Source organism: Bos mutus, chromosome 17, assembly GCF_027580195.1.
Source record: "Bos mutus isolate GX-2022 chromosome 17, NWIPB_WYAK_1.1, whole genome shotgun sequence".
Lineage (NCBI taxonomy): Eukaryota > Metazoa > Chordata > Mammalia > Artiodactyla > Bovidae > Bos > Bos mutus.
In genome coordinates, this window is record NC_091633.1 from 8,333,136 (window position 1) to 8,358,923 (window position 25,788).

Consider the following 25,788-nt stretch of genomic DNA (forward strand, 5'->3'; position numbering starts at 1 on the left):
TAAATAAGCCATAAGCTACACATTCAGGTCAGAATAACTGGCTCCTGCCTCCTTATGTCTCCAAGCCATATTCCCTATGGTGTTTCACCACCAACAACAATTTTGCTCACTTAATTAATTGGGTATCAGAACCTTAGAACATTTCTGAATCTTAATAATGAAGGTCTTCAGCAGATTGTGTTGATAAAGAAACACATACAGGCTTGAATATAAACCACTGTAATTATTGTTTTCTTTATATCTCATTATCCACTTGAGTATTTAAAGCACACACGTACACACAAAACCACACCAAACATTCAAATACCCTGAAACTGTGGAGATAGCAATCCCAGGGTTGGCTAAGAACATGGTACCTTTTCTACGTGGACACATGGACAGCTTGCACACGTGGCCCAACCCACCGACACCACACTCTGCCTCAGCCTGGCCCCCTGCTCACAAATTATTCCAGCCAGTCCCGTCCCGGCCCCACGCCCACAGGCACACATGCAAGCGTCCCCACCGTGGTCCCAAAGGCATGACACAATTCCTATTCCATCGCTCAGCTCTTCTAAAAGGGCTCCTTACACCTTTTTTTTCTCAGGCATGCGCTCTGAGAAAATGGAAATGGAGAGGGGTTCCTGCTAACCCAGGAGCGGGGCAGGCCTGGAAGCTCAGTGTCTGGCCCAGGACTAGGCAGCCTCTGGGTTTGGACGCAGCCTTGGAGCCGCTGCAGGGGGCGTGGGTGAGTTTATGTAGAGGGCGCACAAGGACAAGCGACACCATCAAAGCTACAGCAGACGTCTGCTTCCTTCTTGGCCCTTCTCAGTCTCGGTATTCAACAGCACCCTCTGGCCGCAGCTCAGCAGAATGCAGTTAGGACCGAAACGCAAGAGGAGGGAAGCCCTGAGAGGGAGAGCTACATACAGAAGAAGGGAGAAAGGAAGGGCAGGAGCTTCAGGGATGCTGGCGGGGGGGTGGGGGTGGTAAGCTGTCCAGCACAGGACAAGCGGGAAAGCAGAGGATCACACAAGGCGACACGCAGGGCGAACACTCCCCTCTGGGCTCCCTAGTCTGTGTCCCGTCTAACCTTGGGTAAGCTGCTGAAATTGACAAGAAGGAACACTCCACAGCATGTGTGGCTCCTTGTCCTGGACACCCTTGTCAAGTATTGACCAAAACCTGAAATATGACATCAAAAGGGATGAAGGCCATAGATTCTATGTGTGTAACAAAACCGCAGAAACACATGCTAGTTTAGGTTAGATTATAATCATCTGAAGCACAGGATAACCAAGAAGCAAAATTCCATTCTGGTACAACCACCCAATTTCTAGAAAAGAGAAAGAAAATGATTCAATATGAGCCTTTTTTTTTTTTGGACCAGAAGACTCAATGGGAGGGGAAGGGTGGGAATACGAATCCACGTGATCTTTCAAGTCTTCCTTTTGTACAGTCATTAAGATGACCAGGTTTGTGCTGCAGAGAAGTCAGCACCGTGTGGCTACGGCTCTGTTCTCAGATGAATGTTTATACAAAATAATATCTTATCTTCATTTAGTTTATAAACATACACAGTGCTGTCCCTTTCAAATTAAAGGAAAAAAAAAAAAACCCACACACAAATACTGCAAAGTAGCAAAATATAAAGGAAAAAAAAAGCTACTTTTGGTTTTGGCAACATTAAAAAAAAAAGAAATATAAAAAGCAATGTGGCATTGGTCCCTGTTTGTAAAAAAAAAAAAAAAAAAAATAGAAAGGAAAAAAAAGGTGCTTGGGCAGGACACTGAATCAGAATTGGTTGGGTTTCTAAAATTCAGAATATCTGGGATTCTCAAAGTAGCACTTTTGTCTTTTAGAAGTTCACAAGTCACATAACACTTAAAACATCAAAAAAAGTTTTCTGGTAAAAAGCTCAGCTTTTAAATCACATTTTGTTTCTGCAAATTTGGGAGACGAATTGAGTTCTTACTGGAACGTGGCCTGTCGCTGGTCGACAGATCTGAAATGGAATGTCTCCAAAGGCAGTGCCTCCCTTCGCCCTCCCCGGGACCACGCCTTCCTGCTCCCATCTGGGGGGTGGGGTGGACCTTCAAGCTGCGATCTTCGCCATCTGCTGTTCTAACTTGGAAATACGCTCGTCTTGATTGCAGATTGTGTCTTTTATAGATTTGATCTCTTTTAAAATCTCATCCAACTTGGCTTCATTTTGCTAAGGAAACAAAAAAGGGGGGAGGGGAGAGGGTGACTAAAGGCAGCGAAGTCCAGCACAGGCAGCACGTATGGGGCGTGAACGGGATGTTCTCCTTGGAAGTAGCAGGTCGCAGGCTGGGCCTCGTAGGAACGCAATGAGCGCTGGCCAGTTCCCCTGACCCCACAGCAAAGCAACTGTGCATCATGGCTCCTGGCCCCTCACCTGTGCACCTGCCTGGATGGACTCTTGGGATACAGTTAAGCTGTCAGAAGAGACTGAACCCTGCAAGGCTGCCCCACATTCTAGACAGCCCCGTCACCCTCCTCAAGCAGGAACACCCTCTATGGGGCCAGGGTGAGGGTGACCTTCTAGAGGCTGCCGAGCACCCATCAGCTCCTGCGGAAGGTCCTTCCTGGGAATGACATCCCCTGCCCTGTGGCTCCTCTAAGAGCCTGAGTTTCTCCCTCGTGGAGCCGATTCTTCGGGAGGAAACCCTGCTGTCTCCAAAGTCACGGTGCCTCAAGCAGCCTCCTTGGCCACAGCCTGAGGGCACCTGTCCTCTGCTTGCCACTCCTCTCGTCATCGACAACGCCCGGCCCTCCTGGCCCCCAGAACTCCCTTCCACAGCCTGCTGACGCCCCACTCCCTCCCCTCCCTGGCTTGCCCCTGCCCTCCCCAGGGCCACACAGGTCTTCACTGCCAGCCTCTGCTCCCTGACATGACTCTTGCTAAGATACCCAGGGTCATCTCAGCCTCTAAGTCCCACTCACTCCATCACTTGAACACCCAGCAACTCCTACACTCTCTCACCACTCCTTCCTTCAGGGACCTTCCTTCCGGGACCTCCTGTCCCCAACAACAGTAACAGGCTGACTTCTATTCCAGTCATCATAAAAAAAGAACTAAAAGAATCAAACCCATAAATGCCATGTGGTCAAGGTAGTTCCTACAGATAGCGCCTGTTATCACAGCTGAACCCTGCCTGCCTGGTGGGGACAGTACTTGCAGAGGCCCAGGGCTGGCAGGCGCCTCTGGAAGGACCAGGCCCGGACAGCCCACTCCCCCAGGCCGGGCGGTCCTTACCCCACTGGCCGCATCTGCGGTCTTCTTGGGGATGCTGATCAGGTCGCACTTCTTGTTTGCTGTGGGCTTGCTGTCCAGAATGTTCTTCTTGACCACCTTGAGGTCCCTGTTTTTTCCAGGGATGTATCCGTCCTTCAGAGAGATGAGGAGTGGATCGGCATTCTTCCCCTCGAACCACTCTTCTGCCTCCAGGGCCGCCTCAGGCCCTGCCGTGTCGGGGTACAGGTCATCTTGGAAAAGGTCAGACTACATGACACACAGAAGAGAAACTCACAGGTGAGGAAGAAAGGTGTGGAATGCTTAAAATTCTTTTTAAACACAGATCACCTAGACAACTGGGCACTTACCTTTCTGGGGACAGTCATGATAATAGGCTCACACTTTCTCTCGTGAAGTTTGAAGAATCTTCAAAAGAGAGATAAAGGCAAAGTTGTATTAAGTGAAACAGGCCAAGTAACAGGCTTAGTAAGCACTCTTGTACATGCTGCGTTTGCCCATCGCCTCATCTGACAAATCCTGGTGAGCAGGGAGAACTCAGTGTTCCCATCCACAGAGGAGGAAGGGGAAGTGGGAGGAGCTATGCCGGGGAACGGCGGACAGGGCCGTGAACTAGGAGCAGAGGCCGTGCGCTACGGTGACAGTCAAGTGCCACTTATCGGGGGCTGACGAGCTGTGAGGAAATGGTTAACATCACCAATGAGGAACCGCCTGTGAGAAAACTACCAGGTTGACAGCCAGAAGACAACGAACACCCACCACTCTGAGAGTCTCCACGACCTGGATGCCAGGTCTTCCGCCAACATGAAGTGGTTGAACATTCGTAGGTATAAACAGGGTTTTTAAAAAGGAAATGAAAACAATCCTAGGAATTAAATGTTGGCATCTGAGCAAACCACATCAGGGGTAACACTCAAGAAAAATCTGGAATTATTCAGAGCGTGAGAAGAGTAGGAACACCAAGCCCCAAACCTGTGCAGTCAGCTCAGTGGTAGGAAGACAGGCCTGAGCTGGATGGCCAGCTCCACTCCCAGCCCGGGGCTTGTGTCCATCTCAGCCGGCCTTGAGCTCCTCATTCATGAAGGGGGTACACCAGCACCCACCTCACCATGTGGAAAGGGGACCTGGGCCGTGTGGTTAACACAGTGCCCCACACGCAACCAACACCCCAGAAACAGTAAACAGGAGGCGTCCTGACTGACCCACTTAAACGGTCGCTCCTCGGTATCCACGGGGGATGGGTCCAGGACGCCCCAAAACATGGGAATCCAAGGACGCTCTCAAGTCCTTTATACAAAATGGCACATCACTTTACAGTCTAAATCATTCTAGATGACTTACGACACCTAGGGTGACGTAAACGCTGGGTGTAAATCGTGTCCCACATGCCGCAGATTCGAGTTTTGCTTTCTGCAACTCTCTGGAACTTTTTCCCCTCAGTATTTTTAATCCACAGATTCAGAACGTGCAAATTCCAAGGGCTGACTATGGTCTCTTCAAACTTTTAGATGACAGTAGAGTAAACCCATTCCCAAATCCTGAATGTAAATTTAAAGTTCAGATTCAGTCTGTTTTGAACCACGTTTTGCTTCTGGCTGCCCTGGACAGCACGCCTGTTTCCCTGGCCAGGGATCGAACTCGTGGCTCCTGCAGTGGAAGCACAGAGTTTTAACCACTGGGGAAGTCCTTGAACCACATTTTGATTACTTTAATAAAACTGCAATTTAGAAGTATTTGCGACAGCTTCATTATTCTAGCTATAATTGAAGTATTTAATAGTATAGTTGAAATATTTTTTAAAAAAAAAACAACTGTGCGGTGATTATATAAAAATGGGCTCATAAAAATTTCTTTTATTTTTAAAGATGTGTCAGTTATCTGTGTGACCAGCTTAGCACACTTAGAAAAATGTCCATGTAAATGCAGTGTTATAAAGATGTGTGGTATGATCATATGTCTGATAATGTTGTGCTAGTTATTCTGTTGTTCAAAATGGCCAGCAGTCGGTTGGTACTGAGAAAAAAAGCCTGCCCCTTAGGAAAGTCACTAGCATCATGGAATATGCATTTTTAAAAACTCCACAGAGTAGTAGAGAGAAGCAGATGTTACACAACATAGATGAGCTTCCTAAGCCAACTAACCTAACGCCCACTATGGATCTCTGCTTGTCTAGTTTCAGATCCATGAGGTCCATGAGCCAGTTAGGAACCTGGCAGGTCCCCTCACAGGGCAGGAAAACCACCCCTCAGTTCCATCCTGGGGACAGGCTCCCTGGTTGCCTGCCAAGGGACACTGGCCGCAGCTGCAGCCTCAAGACAAGAGACAAAGATTTCACTAAATCAGGGTGTGAGTCACCCCAGCAAAGCCACTTAACTGCTGTATTTCAAGTTTATAATCTGGAGGACGGGGAGGGCACAGTTGGATTAAATGATTTTGAATGGTTCCTTCTTGCTCTCAAATCCCATGTTTCTAAGAAGTAAATGAGACACTAGTTCTAAGATTCTACTGCACACACACAGGCAGAAAGACTGGGCACAGCACAATCACAAGCTCTCCCAGAACACAGATGGTGTAAGCCTTCTAAATGCTCTCCAATACCGATTCTTTTACCTGGCAATCTCACATTTGTTGACATCGAGTCCCCTCTTAGGCATGTAGCCCATCCCCCTCTGAGGCTCCTTGCTGCTGAATGTGTTGAGGTAGTGGACATAAGGGGATTCGTCCGTGATCTCGAAGTAGCGGATACTGCTGTCGCCCTACAAGAAACAGGAGACGTGAGCCAAAACACCTGGCTTAGGTGGGCGTCTCACTCCTCCCTGAACTCAGTGCTGGTTGGGACTCCACTACAGCGCTGACCTCTTCCTCCCCGTAGGAGGCTTGGCCTCAGATGGTTTCACTTTCTGGCAGGGCAAACCCTCACTCGTGCAAGGCTAGCATGCCCTCAAAACGGCCTCTTCTTGAGGGCTCTGACTGTCCTGTGCTGTGTCTGACACCGAGGCAGAGTCGGGGAGGAAAGGTTCATCGCCCAAAGGAATGATTTTAACATTCCTTCATGGCACAGGTCTGAGGGCACTAACACCAGACAACAGGAGAAGAAGTAAGATTTCTCTACTGAAGAAACATTAGTTTCAGCGAGCACCCTTTAACTTCAGATTGGAATGCTATCTCACTGCAATCTGTCAGGTTCTGTGATCATTTTGCGTAGATGGTCCAGAGTTTTTTTGAAGACCTGAGTACACTAGCCTGAGTATAAATAACTATCATGCAGTTACATGAAACTGAGAATGAAGGCAGTCCTGCCTGGCAGAGGGGAGAGAAGAGGTCTGTGGAAGAAGAGATAAAGAGCTGGGCAGTACTCCACCCTCCTCTCCTTTCCCATGATCTCCATCTGTTTCAATGACATAACTATCTAAAGCAATGAAGACAAGCTAAGCACACACTGCTTTTACATACTCACAATAACTTTCCACCCAATGCTAGTAACATCTGGCTGACGATGAGGTCTATGGCTGCTGTTAACATCGCAAATACAACTTTCAAGGAAACAGACAAGATGTCAGTTTCTAACTGACCTATAAAAATGTCAAGCAGGTCTGCAGCTCACTCCATCAGTTGTGAACCAGACGTAATAATAAGACACCCCCAGCTTCACCCAGTGAGGGACTATCTGACAGGTTTGGGGAAGGGAACACATCAACAGATTTATTTTTATTAATTCAATTACTTCAACTACAAAAATTCTACATGATTATTGAGCCTACAAAAAAAGAAGGGATGCTGAGGTCACCACTTTCTAAAATGATGTAACAGTAATGAAGATACAGCTACCAACACTTTAGTCAGGCAGAGATCATCAGGCAGCAGAAAGGGGTTCCGAGTTTCGTGTGGGGTCTTCCTGTAATGACTGTCACCTCTGACACTTGAGTCGGGCTACATAATCCAAGGCCTGGCTCTTAACACAGAACTCCAGGAGTGAGAACCCTCTGGAGAGTCTCTGAGGCCATCAAAAGCGCGCATCTACAAAGCGCTCTATACAACTGCCCATCTACTAAAGCTTTGAAGAATAAACTTTTCTTCTTACAGGATTAAATTTAAGATCAAACAGGAAAATTACTGCTTACCTTGCCACATAAGTAAATGATACTGGTGTCGGGGTCGTAGAAAGGTAGCAAAACCCCATTGCTAGTGTCCATTTCATGAAGAGCAATTGGTTCCTCCATATTTTTCTGGAAGTATATATATATACACACTCACATATATGTATACACACACAAACACACGTACATACACACACATTTTAAAAGATGAATTTTCATAAGATGGTACATTCTTTCATCTCTAAGTTAGCCATTTCCCTATAATAATGAAAGTTTAAAGAACACACATGTAATATTCATATGTGTAATTACTAATGAGAATACCATATGTGATCCAGCTCACTGAAGTGTGTTGACTTGACTGCATAATTACTGCGCCCATCAGTGTGATCCCATGAGAGATGAGAGAGTCCATCTCTTCTGTGACTACTTTCTTTTTAAAGTACTTTTTTCTAGTTAAAAAAAAAAAACTCATATTCTTTAGAAAGCTAAAAGGTATAGGAAAAGTCATTGCATACACCATAATCCCACGGTCCGGTGTGGGGCAACGACTGCTTTGGCTGCTCCCCTCCGGCACACAAGCACACGCAGCGGGGTCAGACCACACATGCAGTTCAGTACTCTCTTCCCACTTGTGCTGCCATGAACACTTTCCCAAGCATGACTATTTTGATTTAGACGTTTGATCACGTTCTTTAGGAAACATTTTAACTAAGTTTAGAACCTATTTCCCAAGTCTAAAACCCTGGATTCTTCATGCATTCTTTCGAAAAACAACAGTAAACATGGACTCCTTGGAGCATCAAGAATGTACTTTTAAAATACACTCAGCAGTGAGTCTCCAGTGAGGAGGAGAACGTCACATCCAATTTAAGACAAGCGGGAGTTCAGCATATGACACCAAGAACCCTATCATCTACTGACCCATCTCAAGGCGCGCTCAGAAAAGGGAGAGCTCGAGGCTGCGAAGCGGTAGCAGGGCCGCGATGGTACATACCGGGTTCCAGAGAGCCAGCTGCCGCTCGCTCATGCGACTGAAGCCAGTGGTGAAGACATTGCCGTCAGCCAGGAAGATGGCTCTCATGGGTCGGGCTCCTTCATGTGCTTTCTCCTTCTCCTGGGTGAGAAAGCAAAGAAGCACTTTACACATAGACTGCAGGAAGGAAAAGTGAGGGAGGGCGGGGGCTCAGTGAACCCAGCTACACCCCACATGCCACTCACATCAAAGGTGTGACTGTGTGTGCGCACCTGTGTGTGCACACGTGCACGTCAGTACTGACCACCTCCCCTCCCTAAAGGAGGAGGAAACAGAGGCACCGAGGGAGCTGGCTGAGGCCCCTCGGCTGGCGAGCAAGCACGCCAGGCCTGGACTGAAAGGCTCAGCCCTTCCACCAGCCCCTGCTACCAACTCCAGTCCAGCCTCTGTAAAAACACGTGAAAGGGTTCTGCCAAACATTTGTTTCTCAAAAGTATGATAATAACCTAAAGGTGGATATACACTATGGCGTCCAGCAATTTCATGGGACAGGAAGTTGAGTCTGGTTAACCCCTTCCTTGGCCTCATCTGTTCAATGGGAGCCCACCAGCTCTGCCCTATGGAAGGTTCTAGTGGAGAAACCACACGCACAGGGCCTTGATAAGCACCAGCCACGCCTGTCGCCTGACTCATAAAAAGCAATGCTGGGCAAGAGCTACCTTCTCAGAACAGGGCTGTGATGGGGCACGGAGTAGGGGAGAAGTGACTGAAGGCCTGACTGTCCATCTCTGTCGTAATGTGTGATTTTGTGGAGGCCTGGCTCAGAGGGCAGGACCGAGGATGCTGCGCTGTGGGAAGAACGCTCGGCATCATCAGGCCCTTTACCAACCAACTGAGGAGCAGGGGAAGGAATCCACTGAGCTACCTGCAGTCCCAGGCCAGCATGCAGTTAAAACTCTGTGGGTTAGCTGATCTAGACTTGCCAAGTCTGTTTTTTTAAGGGTGATACTGTATCTTCAACTTAATTTCTTTTCACTTTATTTACTTATTACTTATTATTTCGGGCCGTGCTAGGTCTTTGTTGTTGCGTGCGGGCCTTCTCTGGCTGTGGGGAGTGGAGGCTGCTCTCTAGGTGCGCTGCGCAGGCTTCTCACTGCGGCGGCTTCCCTTGTGGAGGAGCATGGGCTCGTGGGTGCTTGGGCTTCAGCACTGCGGTCTCGGGCTCTAGAGCACGGGCTCCACAGTTGTCGTGTATGGGCTTAGCTGACCCATAGCATGTGGGCTCTTCCCAGATTCGGGATTGAGCCCATGTCTCCTGCATTGGCAGGTGGATTCTTCACCACTGAGCCACTAGGGAAGCCCTAGACTTGCAAATTCTCAATCGTCTCTCTGTGAGAAATGGTTGCCAACTGAGAGGGAGAAAGTGAAAGAAAGAAAGTGAAGTCGCTCAGTCGTGTCCGACTCCTTGTGACCCCATGGACTGCAGCCTACGAGGCTCCTCCACCCATGGAATTTTCCAGGCAAGAATTCTGGAGTGGGTTGCCATTTCCTTCTCCAGGAGATCTTCCCGACCCAGGGACTGAACCCAGGTCTCCCACATTGTAGGCAGACGCTTTACCATCTGAGCCACCAGGGAAGTCTTACCAGGAAGGCTTGGGTAAAAGCTGCACATGCACAGCTCTGAAGAGAAGGGCGCCTGGGAGACAGAAGCCCGGACAAGCCCTTTCTGATTCACAGTTGGGTCTCTGTATACAGCAAGGGCCCGTGCACTTGCAGCCCAGACTCTCTGGTCTGTGTTAAAAAGCAGAAAGCTCTCACCCACTGGAGCACTACAAATACAGGGGCTGTTGCCCTAAGAATACTTACAGCAACAATCTCCTGTTTCCTCGGATCGATTACTCTCACTTTCTTGTCTTTGGAGGCTGTGCAGATCAGACTGCCGTTCCGGTTCCAGCTGACATTGTAAATCATGTCTGAATGCATGTCGTCCAAGTTTATCAGGGCTTCCCCTGTCCCCACGTTCCAGATGATGATGGCATTATCACAGCCTGCAAGCAAGCACAACCACACCCTCAGGGATGAGAAACGCCTGCACAACAACACATCTGTGAAAATCATAAGCACAGGGAGGATAAACACACATATGTATTGAAATGAAGATGCTAATTATAAGAAGCCCCACTTGTCAGGAGTCAAAACCTGAAATGACCAAAGAAAAAACAGATTTGTGTAAAAGAAACATGGTAAAGGAAAAATACAGCTTGTTAAGTCTGAGTTCATGTGAAACAAACAAGAATACCAAGCAAACAAAAACAAAGAACTGCAGGAAAATGGAATCCTATTTTTTTTTAAATAGAGTTAACTGGGCTGGTGGACCCTGAGTGACTGTAAGTTTCCTTTTCTAGTAAAACATGCATCAGAACGAATACAACTTCTTTCTTTTCCGGAGAAACTAAAAATAAAGGGTTTAAATAACGGTTTAGGAGGCTCAAGACAAAGACTGGATAGGAGGTTACTGCAATCAATGGTGCTGTAAGACATGGTCTTGGACCAAAGCATATAAATTACAATAAGTGAACGGAAATGCCCAGCCATCTCCTCATAGCAGATTTTTATTTTCAAAAAGGAGAGAAAAATAGGCCAAGACTGGCCTGGTTTGAGAAGCACAAACTGCCATCAAATAGGCACATACATTCAGAACCTGATCCCCGAAGAGGCCACAGGTCAACTGAGCCACAGCCCCTCAGCTCATCAACCCACCTTCCCTCCATGGTCAGCCCCCTGTCCCCGAAGCCCCAAGAGGCACCATTTGCTGCTTCCAGGACATTAGCACAAGGAGGAAGCAACATAAAGGATGGACATCCTGAAGGCGAAACTCCTGTCAATAAGCCAATTCTGCAAACACTTACAAAAATTAGCTACTGATAACCAGGACAGCTAAGTTACCTAAGGGTTCAGTCAATTCACTCAGTTGTGTCCGACTCTTGGCAACCCCATGAATTGCAACACGCCAGGCCTCCCTGTCCATCACCAACTCCCGGAGTCTACCCAAACTCATGTCCATTGAGTTGGTGATGCCATCCAACCATCTCATCCTCTGTCATCCCCTTCTGCTCCTGCCCTCAATCTTTCCCAGCATCAGGGTCTTTTCAAATGAGTCAGCTCTTCGCATCAGGGGGCCAAAATATTGGAGTTTCAGCTTCAACATCAGTCCTTCCAATGAACACCCAGGATTGATCTCCTTTAGGACGGACTGGTTGGATCTCCTTGCCATCCAAGGGACTCTCAAGAGTCTTCTCCAACACCACAGTTCAAAAGCATCAATTCTTTGGTGCTCAGCTTTCTTTATAGTCCAACTCTCACATCCATACATGACTACTGGAAAAATCATAGTCTTGACTAGATGGACCTTTTTGACAAAGTAATGTCTCTGCTTTTTAATATGCTGTCTAGAGTGGTCATAATTTTCCTTCCAAGGAGCAAGTGTCTTTTAATTTCATGGCTGCAATCGCCATCTGCAGTGATTTTGAAGCCCCCCAAAATGAAGTCAGCCACTGTTTTCACTGTTTCCCCATCTATTTGCCATGAAGAGATGGGACCGGATGCCATGATCTTCGTTTTCTGAATGTTGAGCTTTAAGCCAACTTTTTCACTCTCCTCTTTCACTTTCATCAAGAGGCTCTTTAGTTCTTCTTCACTTTCTGCCATAAGGGTGGTGTCATCTGCATATCTGAGGTTACTGATATTTCTCCCGGCAATCTTGATTCCAGCTTGTGCTTCCTCCAGCCCAGCGTTTCTCATGATGTACTCTGCACATAAGTTAAGTAAGCAGGGTGACAATATACAGCCTTGACGTCCTCCTTTTCCTATTTGGAACCAGTCTTGTTCCATGTCCAGTTCTAACTGTTGCTTCCTGACTTGCATACAGGTTTCTCAAGAGGCAGGTCAGGTGGTCTGCTATTCCCATTTCTTTAGAAGTAGGAAATGGGTGAAAAAGCTGCACAACAGTATGAAGAGTTGGAACTAAATTCTGGGATGGAGACTTGACCTGTCCTCTTCCTCCTTCATCACAGGCAAATAAGTGACTCCAGCCACTGTGGATGGATCATATAGTCTTAAAATATGCACAACGCTGCAATCAACCATTCTCCTCAGCCTGTACAAGGGAGACTGGGCTTGGTCTGCCGATGATAGCCTAGGTCTGACCTCGATGAGGCAGGCAGTAGGGTATTTTCCATGATGGAATTCCACCTTTGGAATTGTTTTCTCTCCTTATCAGACTGAGGTTCTGAGTTAAACACTGGAAGGCTTCCCAGTTATAGTCAATTGTGATTTTAAAAAACAGAACCTTTTTTTTTTTTTAAAGTAGTTCTTGGTTTCAATAGGCACCAGGCATTAGATTTTTAAATTAACTCACTATATTATAAATACCTTTCATTTCTAGTTAAAAACTGGACTTCTCCCCTCTTTTTTACTGATAAAGTGAAAGACTTTAAAGTTCTACCGCTAACATTAACACTGCATTTTTAATAAGCCAATTTTTTTAAGGTACAGTTTGCATACAAGGCACTCATTTTAAGTATACATTGGTTAAGTTTTGACAGACATATATACTCATCTAGCTACTATCACAGGCGAGATCTAGAACATTTCCATCACCCAACAAAGCTCCTTCCTGTCCTTTGTACTGCTTCTATGATAGTAGATAAACGCTCATATTTTTGAACAAAGAAGAAGATTTCTTTAAGATGAAACTTGGAAACTATACAAGTGGGAAAGCAGTAGGGAACAACTAGGACTTGGTCACAAGATTCACTGCAGTGCTGTTCAACAGTGAAAAAGCAGAAACCACCTCCATGTCCAAAAACAGAGGACTAACTAAATAAACAGAGGTATCCAGACAATGGACTATTAATGGAGTCATTAAAAATATCATACAGTATGTATGAAAAGGACCACAGTGTACCAGCAAGTGCAGAAAGCAGGTCACGTGAAAGAGTCTGAACCTTCTTTGTATGTAAAATCATTTATGCACACAGAAATATCTTTTGGAAACATCAAAATGGGGTAATAATGATGTTTCCTCTGGGTGATGGGGTTATAAGTGATTTTTACTTTCTCCTTTTTGTTTATATATATTCTCTGTAATATACATGGACTACAAGGAGAAACATGGAAGTATTTTTAAAAGGAGAGGGCATATTTAACTAACAAGATCACCCCAACATCAGCAGCAATACCAGAGCTCCTGACTCCTACTCAGGCTCCTTCTAGCACAGCAGGAGTAACTACAACCGAGGGCTATGGGAGCCCCATTTAACTAACAAGATCACCCCAACATCGGCAGCAATGCCAGAGCTGCTGACTCCTACTCGGGCTCCTTCTAGCACAGCAGGAGTAACTACAACCGAGGGCTGTGGGAGCCCCCGCAGGAACCGTTGACTGCTGAGATTCACCAGAGCCACAAAGTGCTAGACGCACTAAGGGAGCGCATGTCCGTCCTGCTTCTAGACAAGAAGTCCACACTTCCACTGGATCTGCCCAAGCGGCCTTAACAGACACACACACACGGGCGCGCGAGTGCACACACGGGTTGGGGGACACCTACACCCCACTCTGGGTTCTTCTGATTTCACAGCCGCCAGCACAGTTGGAACGTATCTATTGCTCCCTCCACACGGGGCCGTGGGGAGTGACGGGGAGGGGAAAGCAGAGGCCGCTCAGCTCCTACCTGCGCTGAGAAGCACGTTGCGGGCCGTCGGGTGCCAGGCTACGATGCCAACTCTCTTTGAGTGGCCTTCTAAGATGACCACGGGCTCAGTCAGGGAAAGGGTGAGTCCGTTTTCTGGGATCTGCCATACCTGTTGGAAGAGGAAGAAAGGTGATCCACATGAAAGAGGTCGGCTTTTGTTATCACATTTACTGTGAGCATCCTGTGGGAAGCCTCGCTGTGAGTAAACAGAACGCACGGTGGTCTCTGGATGAAAGGCAGAATGTGGTGAAACACGAACAGCTGTTCTTCAAATGGAGTAGGATAACAAAGAGCAAAATATCCATAAGCTCTAAAAATGTTAGACCTCTCTGGCTTTTATTTACTATTAGTGGAGATTTTATTTTACATTCACTGTTAAGTTAAAAACTCTCCAGTTAGAAGCATACCAAAAAATTGAAAGAAAAATACAAAATGACTGAAGCAAGCACCCACGAAAAGCAGCACTGGGGTGAAAACCCCTAGGTGAGCCCATGGTCTTGAGGGGAAAGCAAACTCTATCCCAAAGGTTCTTGGGCGGCAGCATAGTTTTTCAAACATCATATTTTCTATAATTTTACATTGGGAAAATAAAAAGATACCTAATAGTTTTGTAACATGTACTGAAGAAATGTTCTCACAAAAGAAAAACCTTAATTGGACTTCATCAAAATTAAAAACTTTTGTGTTTCAAAGGATACTATCAAGAAAGGGACAAGACAACCCACAGAATGAGAGAAAATAATTTATGTCATATATCTGAAAAACAACTTTTATCTAGACCATATAAAGAACACAATGCTGCTGCTGCTAAGTCACGTCAGTTGTGTCCGACTCTGTGCGACCCCAGAGACGGCAGCCCACCAGGCTCCCCCGTCCCTGGGATTCTCCAGGCAAGAACACTGGCGTGGGTTGCCATTTCCTTCTCCAATGCATGAAAGTGAAAAGGGAAAGTGAAGTCGCTCAGTCGTGTCCGACCCTCAGCGACCCCATGGATTGCAGCCCACCAGGCTCCTCCACCCATGGGATTTTCCAGGCAGGAGTACTGGAGTGGGGTGCCATTGCCTGCTCCAAAAGAACGCAATAAGAAAAGAAAAATAATCCCATTTTTTAAATGAGCAAGAAATCTAAATATTTCTTCAAGGAAGATATACAGATGGCAAAAAGGCACATGAAGAGCTGCTCAACATTATGAGCCACCAGGGAAACACAAATCAAAAGCACAGTAACACGTCACTTCACACCCACTACAAGTCTGGAATAAAAGGACATATACCAGCAAGTACTGGGGAGGATGTAGAGAATTCAGAGCCCTCATACACTGCTGGCTAGAATGAAAAATAGTGCAGCTGCTTTGGGCAACAGTTTAGAAATTCACCAAAAGATTAAGCACAAAGTTACTCTATGACCCAGCAATTCCACTTCTAGGTATCTACCCAAGAGAAAGGAAAATATATGTTTTGCACCATACACCTATTATTATTCATCATAGCCAAAAAGTAGAAACAACCCAAATGTCCAGCAACTGACAAATGAATACAAGAAATGTGAAACACAAAGGAATATATGACCAAAGAAAGGATGAAGTTCTGACACACTGGGCTTCCCTGCGGGTTCAGTGGTAAAGAATTCGCCTGTCGATGCAGGTTTGATCCCTGGGTGGGGAAGATTCCCTGGAGGAGGAAATGGCAATTCACTCCAGTATTTTTGCCTGGAAAAATGCCATGGACAGAGGAACCTGCCAGGCTTTTCAGTCCATGGGATTGCAGAGTCGGACACAACTGAGCACGCACGCACTGACAGATGCTACAGTGTGGAGGAAGCTTGACCATGTCAGGCTAAGTAAAAGAAGCCAGTGATGACAACCCACCTACTGTAGGATTCATGCATATGAGATGTCTAGAAAGGAAAATCTATAGAGGCAGAAAGTATATTACTAAATTGCTTCAGTCGTGTCTGACTCTGTGCAACCCCATGGACAGCAGCCCACCAGGCCCCTCTGTCCACGGAACTCCCCAGGCAGAAAGTATATTAGTGGTTGCTTAGTGCTGGGGGTGTATGTGTGCATGTGCAACAGCTTAGAACATGGGGTTTCTTTCTGAGGTGGTGGAAACATTCTAAAATTGTCTGTGGTGATAAGTGGCACATATCTGTGAATATACTAAAGACCATTGAATTGTACACTTTAAATGGGTGAGCTACATGTAAATTAAATCTCAATAAAGCTGTTAAAACCAGATATTAAGTAACATTTAAGCTTTTGAAAAGGTTAAAGATTAAAACAATTATTTTCTTCTGTATTAAGTACATCTTCTACCATAAAAGAGTTTATGCAACTAGTTCATAACAAATTTAGAACTTGCCAGTGGAAAAAATCATGCTCAACAGTGGAACAAGTGAGAAATAGAATTTTCCTTTGTTGGGAGTTTTTAAGGAGGAGACAAACAACTGTGTGTTTTCAATCGCTTAGCGGAGGCAGAGTCTGGATTAGGAGTGGTTAAGGTTCAGCTCGGCTGTTGTCCTGCAAAGAATCAGAGCAAAAAGGGTGCCAGTCTGAGGACTGCAGGTAAGTCGTGAATTACGGGATTATCCATAAACCCGCCTTCTGATGGCTTAAGAAACCACCTAATTTCCCTGAATGCTCCATCAGTCAGCGGGCTTTAAGGCAGATGTGAACCAGCATGGGAAGGCAAGGGGGGTCGACCTTGCTCCTTCTCACCCCTCACCCAGACCAGGCTTCTCTCCTCCGGACAGAACAGACTCTGGCCTGCGGCCCCTCTCCTGGAGTGTGGGTGTCTGCTACCCTCCAGTGTTATCTGTTTGCTTTCCCCTGTTTTTATTCAAGGGTTTATGATCAGTAAAACAGCTCCACATTGAACTTGGCTATTTGAATGTAAAGCAGGACAGAAATTTTGAACAGAAAACACGTACTGATTTAATCAAAGCACGAAGTCAGCACAGAAACAATTAGGAAGTGGGACTTCAATGACTCAACAGGAAATGCATTTTGCAAAATGAATTCTGACCAGGCTTGGGACAGAAAGCATGTAATTCCATATGCTGTCTCCAGGTGGCACTGTGACCGCGGGCTGCCGGGTTTTCCCACAAGGATCGTAAAACCTTCAGTGCCTGACTGACCCCGATTAAATAGTGCATTTTCAAAATCCCTAATGAGGCGTGGAGTGATGGGTGGCTTTGGATATAATCAGCATTTCCTGTCTTAAACATGAGAGCTCATAACAGGACTTCACCTCTTCTTTCTCAAGCTTCTTCATCCATCTTTTCTTTGGATGGCAAGGAGATTTTAGTGATGGAGCATAATATTTACTATATACTTTTAAAAATGAGGAAATTCTTTGTCCCTTCTTTATCTCACTTTTGGCAGACCTCACGGTTCCGTCAACAAGGCTTATGCATTTCACGCAGACACCTAACCCATCTTACTATCTCGGTCACTCACTCAAGAGCATTTTCCTTGAGTAGCCACCATAACACACGCCCATTACCAGGCAAGGAGGGGAAGGGCAACTAAGCTTAGATCTTGCTCTCAAGGGGTTTACAGTCTTAACAAAGCAGAGTGGTCAGTCTATGAGACTGAAAGCAAAAGACAGCAAAGTCAAGCAGACAGCTGGAGCATGGGCTCAGGAACCAAGCAGATCTTGGTTCCACTCCAGCCCAGGCCTCTTACATTGATGGTCAAAGGGCTCAGCGCAGGGAAGCGTCAGACTTCATTTAGTGCCGTAAGGACTAAACGAATTAAGAAAGTCCTGGAACAGTGCCTGACACACAGTCAGTGCCCCCAGTACAGTGCAGGGATGTGGAATATCCTAATTCTACATATCAGCTGTATGACCTTGGGGACATTCACCTAACCTATCTGGACCTCAAGCTTCCTCGCCTATAAAATGGGAATAATAAGGAATTTGCTCTCACTGGGGTTGTCTGGAGACCAATGTGACAACAGCAATCTAAAGCACTCAGAACAATGCCTGGCCTAAGGCAGGCTCTGGGTAAGTGTTAGCTGTACTTATTACTTGTCTTTTTCACTAGGAAACCAGAGTCTACATTACCAACACGACACTGGTGTAAGCTAAGTGGAGTGAAAATTAAGTGTCACGAGGTTGCCTTCCTGCCACCTGAGTCTGGTACATCCAGGAAGATTCCCTGAGGAGACACCTCTAAGGATGAATAGGAGTTAGGTGATAGGCGGAAGCAGGAAAGAAGGAAGGGGAGAGGGAAGGAAGGAAATCAAGGATCTAGTTTCAAAAGAAAACAGCTGTAGGGAGCAATTTTCTAAAGAGTAGATGCTCCAAAGAGGCTGGCTGAGGGGCTGAGAGACAGCAGAGTAAAAAGATAACACTGGTAGGAGAGCCCCAGCAGGAGGGGACAGTGACGGGAACTCCTGTGCGAGGAGACATGAAGACAGCAGCCCTCCAGCCTCTGCAGGGAGGAAGGTGGACTCGGGAAAGGCCTGGCACACCTGTAGGTCCTTGCACATGAAGTGGACACAGCCCTGCTCGGTGCCCGCTGAGCTGGCTCACAGGCCCGCTGGCACGTGGCTCTCTGCCCTTTGCTGGGCTCCCTGCTGCAGCCACAACGGCCTTCCAGTTTGGACTGGAGAGGTCGCGGGAGTCTCATTCAGCCTATGTTTAGTTTCCCTGCGCACGACCCGGGACGCAGCCTGGTGTGGCCGCGGGCCAGGATGTCAGAGGCCAGGTCTCCGCCAGAGCTGGGACGCTAAGTGGCCACGTCAGCATGAAGAAGGGGCTTCACTTCCTGGAGCCTCGATTTCCTTGTTTGATTCAAGGGACAGCAGCAGCTCTACCCTCTGAGGGTAACTGGAAAGGTCAACACGTGGAAACATTCTGCGCCCCCAAGCACCCCCAAGCACCACCCAAAGGTGAACTACTGCGAACGGAGTGACCTTTGACAAAATGTCACCTCTCTTGGGCCTGGGCTTCCTGAGTAGTAAAATGGGACACGCTCCTGCCTCACTGCGCTGTTAACAGTGATTAAAATAAGCACCACGTGAAGGCTTCACACGGTGCCCGGCAAAATAAAAGGATCTATGTTCATGATTCTTCTTCTTGTTGGTAACTGTGACCCTTATGACCCCAATATGTAATTTTAAGTCTCAACAGCAGGATTCTTGGCAATGAAATTAATTTGTCTTCAAATTAATTCAGCCCTTTACCTAACTGCCTAATTTATGTCCAAGATATCACATGTGTGAAAGCTCTAGTTCATGCCTGGGCCAATTAGCACAAATGAGATCAGCTCTGATCTCCAGGCTGGTCCGTTAGCTTCTCTGTGTTCTGTGGCCACGGCAAGGACTCTAATACCACTCGCTCTTCCAGACACATACTCGGGGAGCAGAGAGGAAGAGAGGCATCAGACACCCTCTGCTGAACCCTCAGCGGGCATTCAGCCTGGCAGCCACTACAAGCTATCCCCTCACCTCCTGGCTTTTTTCCTTTTTTAAAATAATACTGTGTATTCCTGGCATTTTCTGTGTGGATGATACATTACTAAGGCAATGTTTTATCTTGTTTCGTTTTGAAAGAAAGGGGGTAAAAATGCCATCAGTCTTTAGGGCTTCCAGACAAAAAAGTGAATCAGTGGGTGAAAAGCCAACATGGTTCTGGAAAAAAACAACTTTAAGCCCCTGTTCAGGAATGACTGTATCACTGGCCTCCTTTTCCCACGTGAATTTCTGAATATGAAAAAGGACAGGTCCAGAGAACAGTTCTAACAGGAAAAAAGTGAGGAAAATTAAGAAAAGCGGATTTCTCTCAAAGCAGTCATTTTAAAGTGTATCTGTTTGACGGTTTTATTTCTCAAACACAGCGCAAATTTAAAGCAAACACAAAGTGTTTCCAGACACCGCTTCTCTGCTTTAATTACCCGTCATGAACTTGCTACTGGGCCAGCTACTGGAGTTACAGCCACAAAAAGGATTCCCCTCAAAGGCCGCGTTTTTTAAATGCAGAAGAAATCAACTCCAAAGGCAGAATGAAGGAAAGCGCTGATCTGAAGGGACAGGGAGAGGCTGAGACCGCAGCCCCTGCAGAGTAGCAGACCCCCCGCAGAAGCTACCTTCCAACCACCCCCGCGGGCAGGATGCAGAGTCAGGACACCCCTCACGAACCATGACACCGAGAACAACGCTGGTCTTCAGAAAACCAAGCACTGAGAGAGGGGTTCCAACGTGCCAAGGAATAGCCACTTGGCCGACGGCCCAGATGCAATCTGGACAGAATGGAAATAACAAGTCCTGCTGGATGACTGAGAGGGGCTGGAGCCCTGGGGAATGCGCTCTCATCACCAACCACGTCACTTCCACCTTTATTTCAAGGCAAAGCCCACAACAGGAAAATTTACAACAGACGCAAAACTGTCTAAACTAGGGAGCTGATCACTGTTGATGCCCACAGGAATGTTAAGACTGATTTGGGAAAAGAGAACAGTGGCCATTTAAGCCTCCTCATCTGGGACCATCAGAGCCTCCAGGTGAAGACACGTAAGAGTGCTCCTCTGCAGGAACATCCCCTCTCCCAGACTCTGAAGGAGCCAGCCAGGTGGCCCCGCTGTCTGGACAGCTGGTCTTTGCATCTGTGTTTGCAGATAAGGGACAGAGTTGAATCGACACAATTCACTACACCTACCTTGGCTGCTCTTTGTATTATATAAGGTGTGGTTATTTTCTTGGAGCTAAAATTTTCCCAAATAAAATACTCAACAGCTGCAATCTCACAGTATCAAAAAATCTGGAAAACCTAGGAGCAGAGTATCGTTTCCCGGAGCAGGGTTTATATCATTGCTATTTGCTTGCACAAAACATCACTTTAAGAAGCAGTGCACCAGGACTTCCCTGGAGGTCCAGTGGTTAAGACTGCGCGCTTCCACTGCAGGGAACACAGCGTCGATCCCTGGTCAGAGAACTAAGATCCCACACTACATGCCAAAGGAGTGGCCAAAAAACGAGAAGAAAAAAACAAGCAGGACATCAAGAGCAAACTATGCCTGCAAAATTTACCTTCAGGTGGCTTCAAGAAGCCATCTCTAAATGATGAAGGGATGTACCATAAGGCTGGTATTTCTTCTCTAAAACTGCGATCAACACTAGTATCACTGCCACAGAATCAATGCTCACACCATGAATTAACCACCACTTAAATGCAGAGGACATCATAGAATTACACCATAAATATAAAAAGCAGTTTTAAAAATTAATTTAATCATTTACTGTTCATTTGGTAAACTGGTTTTGTTGTATTTTTTCCTACTGAATTATCTGCTGAAGATATTATTACTGCCATGAATCCACTCTAAGTATACATCAAAACTCACTGTAAGAAAAATAACTCATTATATATTTATACCTTCCTTGATCCTCTCAATTGGCGTACTTGTGTGTTTATTTATTTAATTTAGTTTTTGAAACAAGTAAGGTAACTAAGGCTGAGAACACAGATATACATAGATCGATAAATAGATAGATGTGGCCTGGGACCTTCTCAGCATCCTTTCTCGAAAAGAGCTGGGCCCTGATAGCAATCTACATTTGCAGCTCCTGGGCTATCACCAGGAGGAAACTACAGCCAACTTTTCTTCTTCTTTTTTTAATTAATAAAAGCTGCTGTTTGAAATTATTTGATCTATTGTATGGTGTTTTTATCTTCAGAACAAGTGGAAAATGAGGTATTAAGAAGCAGGTGGGGTAGGAGATCAAATACTTCTTAAAAACTTTTTTTTTCAACTGCTGAGTTATTAAAGCATTTTGCAATTAGCCCGATAATATCAAATGATTTGAGGCAAATTAAGTGATTAAAATATCAGCCCCATACTTAAGGGACTAAAAAAGAGCTGGAGGAAGATTTATCCCAAATTTACAGAATGTTCACTCTGGCAAAACCAATAAAGGGGCAACACAGGAGGATTCCGGGAAGATGGTGGTGTCAGCGGCAGATCTCCCCAGGTCCCTGCAGAAAAACACAGAGCACCCAGATGACAAAACAAAACACAGGGATCACACTTACAGAAAACGAGGCGACCACCAGATGCAAGTGGGTGGAGGAAAATCACCAACAGCCACACGACCCGTGTGCTGTCGGCCTCTGTGTGAAAACCCCCTGCGGCAGCAACGGGGGCCCCACAGACCTGAGCAGAGCAGGCCGTTAGGAGACCACAACGGAAACAGGAGGGGCTCTGCCTTCCCCAGCAGTGGACGAGAACAGGGTCTTAAACAGCAAAGGTCTGCAGGGGCTGAGAAATCTAGACCCCAATATTCTCGAAGCCAGCCAGAGAGGACTCCCTTCTGAGACAGGCCCACACCGAGAGGCAATTCCAAGGAATGGAAGCAAAGCTGAGCAGGACCGAAGTAAGACGGACAAAGGAATCAGAAAGGTCAAATTAAAAGCAGGTCAGGAAATACAGAGCAAGCCGCGGTGTTCCTCAACACTACCCGAAAACGACAGAAGAGGGCGCTCTGCAGAGTTTGAACAGCTTTATAAAGCAAGCCAGCTTTTGAAAGCTTTGGAAAAACTAAATTCACATTAAAATAAGAGAGAGGGCAAAAATAAATAAATAAATAAAGGCTCCAAAACTACTATGAGAATAAAAGAGAATACGGTACAGAAATAGCACCCTGACAGACAATACAGAACACTAACAAGATCCGCGCCAAAAAACGATTTAAATACTATCACATAGGCTTCAAAAGACATTATTAAGAGAACAAGACAGGAAACGTTATAAGTCTGAACTTGAAAAATTCAAGAACAGGTGGTGGAAATCAAGAAAAAATTAGATCTCAAAGTAAAAGTACTTTAGAAACAAAGGCTAACAAAGAAACTAACAGCTGCTGCTGCTGCTAAGTCGCTTCAGTTGTGTCCGACTCTGTGCGGCCCCACAGACGGCAGCCCAGGCTCCCCCATCCCTGGGATTCTCCAGGCAAGAACACTGGAGTGGGTTGCCACTTCCTTCTCCAATGCATGAAAGTGAAAAGTGAAAGTGAAGTCACTTAGTCGTGTCCAACTCTTAGCGACCCCATGGACTGCAGCCTTTCAGGCTCCTCCGTCCATGGGATTTTCCAGGCAAGAGTACTGGAGTGGGGTGCCATTGCCTTCTCCGAAACTAAGAGCAAACAGACACAAATAACAACCCCAAAGAAATAAAAGGTAAAAAGCAGAAACATTTTAGCCTACAAGAAATGAGTAGGAGGGATGTCTCTGGTACGCCCATGCAGGGGGCCAAGGCCCGCAGACCCCAGTGTGGCTGAAGTCTACAGGTCCCGCCATGTGAGCGCACCCGAGGGGCTCCTGAGCCACCCGCTGCCACCAGGTCCAGTGACCCTGGGATGGAGCCCTCGGAGGATCTGAACCTCTCCACTCCTCTTGCAGGCATCCGGGTTCCTGACCACGCCTTTCAGGCAGGACTCGGCCCAGGCATTTGGGGGACCAGTTGCTTTCACCAGCACCAACCTCAGCCCTCACACTAGCTCTCTGAATGTCGAGGAATTCCAGGACCTCGGGCCTTGTCTGTCACTGGTGATTAGGGACCCACTGGGGACAACCAGAGCCCTGAGGTGTCAGGCTCAACTGTGGTCGACTTGCCTGTGCCTGGAAAGTCTGGCACCCTTTGCCCAGGTGTGCCCTGGAGAATACTGAGCCATCCTCCAGCAATACGGGCTGCTCCCCTCACATGGATCCTGCCTGTGAAACTCCAGGGACGGAGGCCTGGGGCCTGGTGCTGGACACTGTCGTGTCCCACTGCCGGTGGCTAGCAAGGCCTCTTTGCAGAGGCCGCTAGGGCTGCAGTGTTACTGGTCTGACCTTTTAAGGCAAAGTTTCTTTCTGAACACGATAGATAGACCAGGCCTCTGAAGCTGCTGGTTAAGCCTCACACCTGGTTAGGGAGGGGATATTTATTTATCTGTAATTTCATCTTCAGTCACAAGCTGAAGAGAGATTTTATGAACATTCCTAGGATGGCCTTGTTCTCATAAGTTTCTTCTTGTTCTGATTTCTGAAAAATAAATCACAGATTCGGAATCTAGTGAGAGCCTCTTCTCTGGTGCACAGTGGCATTTTGGGTCCAAATCAGCTAACACCATCAGCTGGTGCTTTTTAAAAAGTCTCAAGTGACCAAAGGCATGAGCTTGCGCTCCTGAAGCTGGGGCGGAGTTAGGATATGAACTGTAGAGCCAAACATGTTTCCACTGAACCAGGGGCTGGCTCTGTGCTGTGACTGCCTGGTGGAGAGTCATCATGATGGTTCAATGGTGGGAAGTAATAAGTTCTTGGCGGGGCGGGGGCGTGGTGTGCTGGGTCCAAATGAAAGAATAATGAAAAATAAACCTCTACTGTCTTTTTCAGCCCTTTTTTCTAATTTATTCATAATATAAATTGTAATGAATTATACCTACAACACTTTTATTTAAATCCAATGTCTACTCAGCAGCGTTTCTCTTTATCCAAATGTATATACCAAGTGTTAAACATAATTACTGTTGGGCATTTGAACTCTGTATTTTCTTTAATAGACAGGAGTGCTATTAAACATCTTTGTAAATGCTAAAAAAAGAAGAAGAAGAAGAAAGGTTTGGAGAGAAACTGATAAATATCAAAGCTAGATAGATAATATCAAACATCAAAGAAAGACGATAAAGCACTTGGATAACAGGAGTCCCTGAAGGAAAAAACCAAAGCAAAAGAACAAACTTTGAAGACTTCTAAGTCAAGAAAACTTTCCTGGAGGGTAGGAAAAAAAAAAGAAGACCTGAAGCTACACTGAAAGAGCACATCACATACTCAGAAACACCAACTCAGAATAACCAAAAATAGTCTAGCGAAATTTACTACATTTTAAGAAAAAAAAAACAAAAATCTTATGAACATCTAGGCAAAAATAACATATCTATAAGGAAAAGAAAATTACACCATCATCTGGTTTTTTATAGCAACACTTTATACCAAAATAAGATATTTAAATACTCAAGGAAATGCTGCAAGCCAAGGATTTTATATCCAGAAAAATTTACCTTCAAGTATAAAGGTCAGAAAACTAAGATCATGGCATCTGGTCCCATCACTTCATGGCAAATAGATGGGAAAACAGTGTCAGACTTTATTTTGGGGGGCTCCAAAATCACTGCAGATGGTGATTGCAGCCATGAAATTAAAAGACGCTTACTCCTTGGAAGGAAAGTTATGACCAACCTAGATAGCATATTCAAAAGCAGAGACATTACTGCCAACAAAGGTCCGTCTAGTCAAGGCTATGGTTCCTTCCAGGGGTCATGTATGGATGTGAGAGTTGGACTGTGAAGAAAGCTGAGCGCCGAAGAATCGACGCTTTTGAACTGTGGTGTTGGAGAAGACTCTTGAGAGTCCCTTGGACAGAGATCCAACCAGTCCATCCTAAAGGAGATCAGTCCTGAGTGTTCATTGGAAAGACTGATGCTAAAGCTGAAACTCCAATATTTTGGCCACCTCATGCGAAGAGTTGACTCACTGGAAAAGACCCTGATGCTGGGAGGGATTGGGGGCAGGAGGAGAAGGGGACGACAGAGGATGAGATGGCTGGATGGCATCACCAACTCGATGGACGTGGAGTTGGTGATGGACAGGGAGGCCTGGCGTGCTGTGATTCATGGGGTCACAGAGAGTCGGACACGACTGAGCGACTGAACTGAACTGAACTAATAAAT

General features: G+C 46.2%; 1 protein-coding gene across 1 annotated transcript in view; it reads right to left on the reverse strand.

Annotated features, from left to right (window-relative positions):
• Positions 1-966: 966 nt before the first annotated feature.
• CORO1C (coronin 1C) overlaps positions 967-25,788 on the reverse strand; it is a 75,035-nt gene continuing 50,213 nt past the window's right edge. The window contains exons 4-11 of the mRNA XM_070385973.1: positions 14,061-14,190; positions 10,196-10,377; positions 8,351-8,470; positions 7,378-7,482; positions 5,867-6,012; positions 3,607-3,664; positions 3,260-3,505; positions 967-2,194 (exon numbers count right to left, since the gene is read on the reverse strand). Of these exons, the coding sequence (XP_070242074.1) occupies positions 2,075-2,194; positions 3,260-3,505; positions 3,607-3,664; positions 5,867-6,012; positions 7,378-7,482; positions 8,351-8,470; positions 10,196-10,377; positions 14,061-14,190 (1,107 nt within the window). The 3' untranslated portion in view covers positions 967-2,074. The remainder of the gene's footprint in view (positions 2,195-3,259; positions 3,506-3,606; positions 3,665-5,866; positions 6,013-7,377; positions 7,483-8,350; positions 8,471-10,195; positions 10,378-14,060; positions 14,191-25,788) is intronic.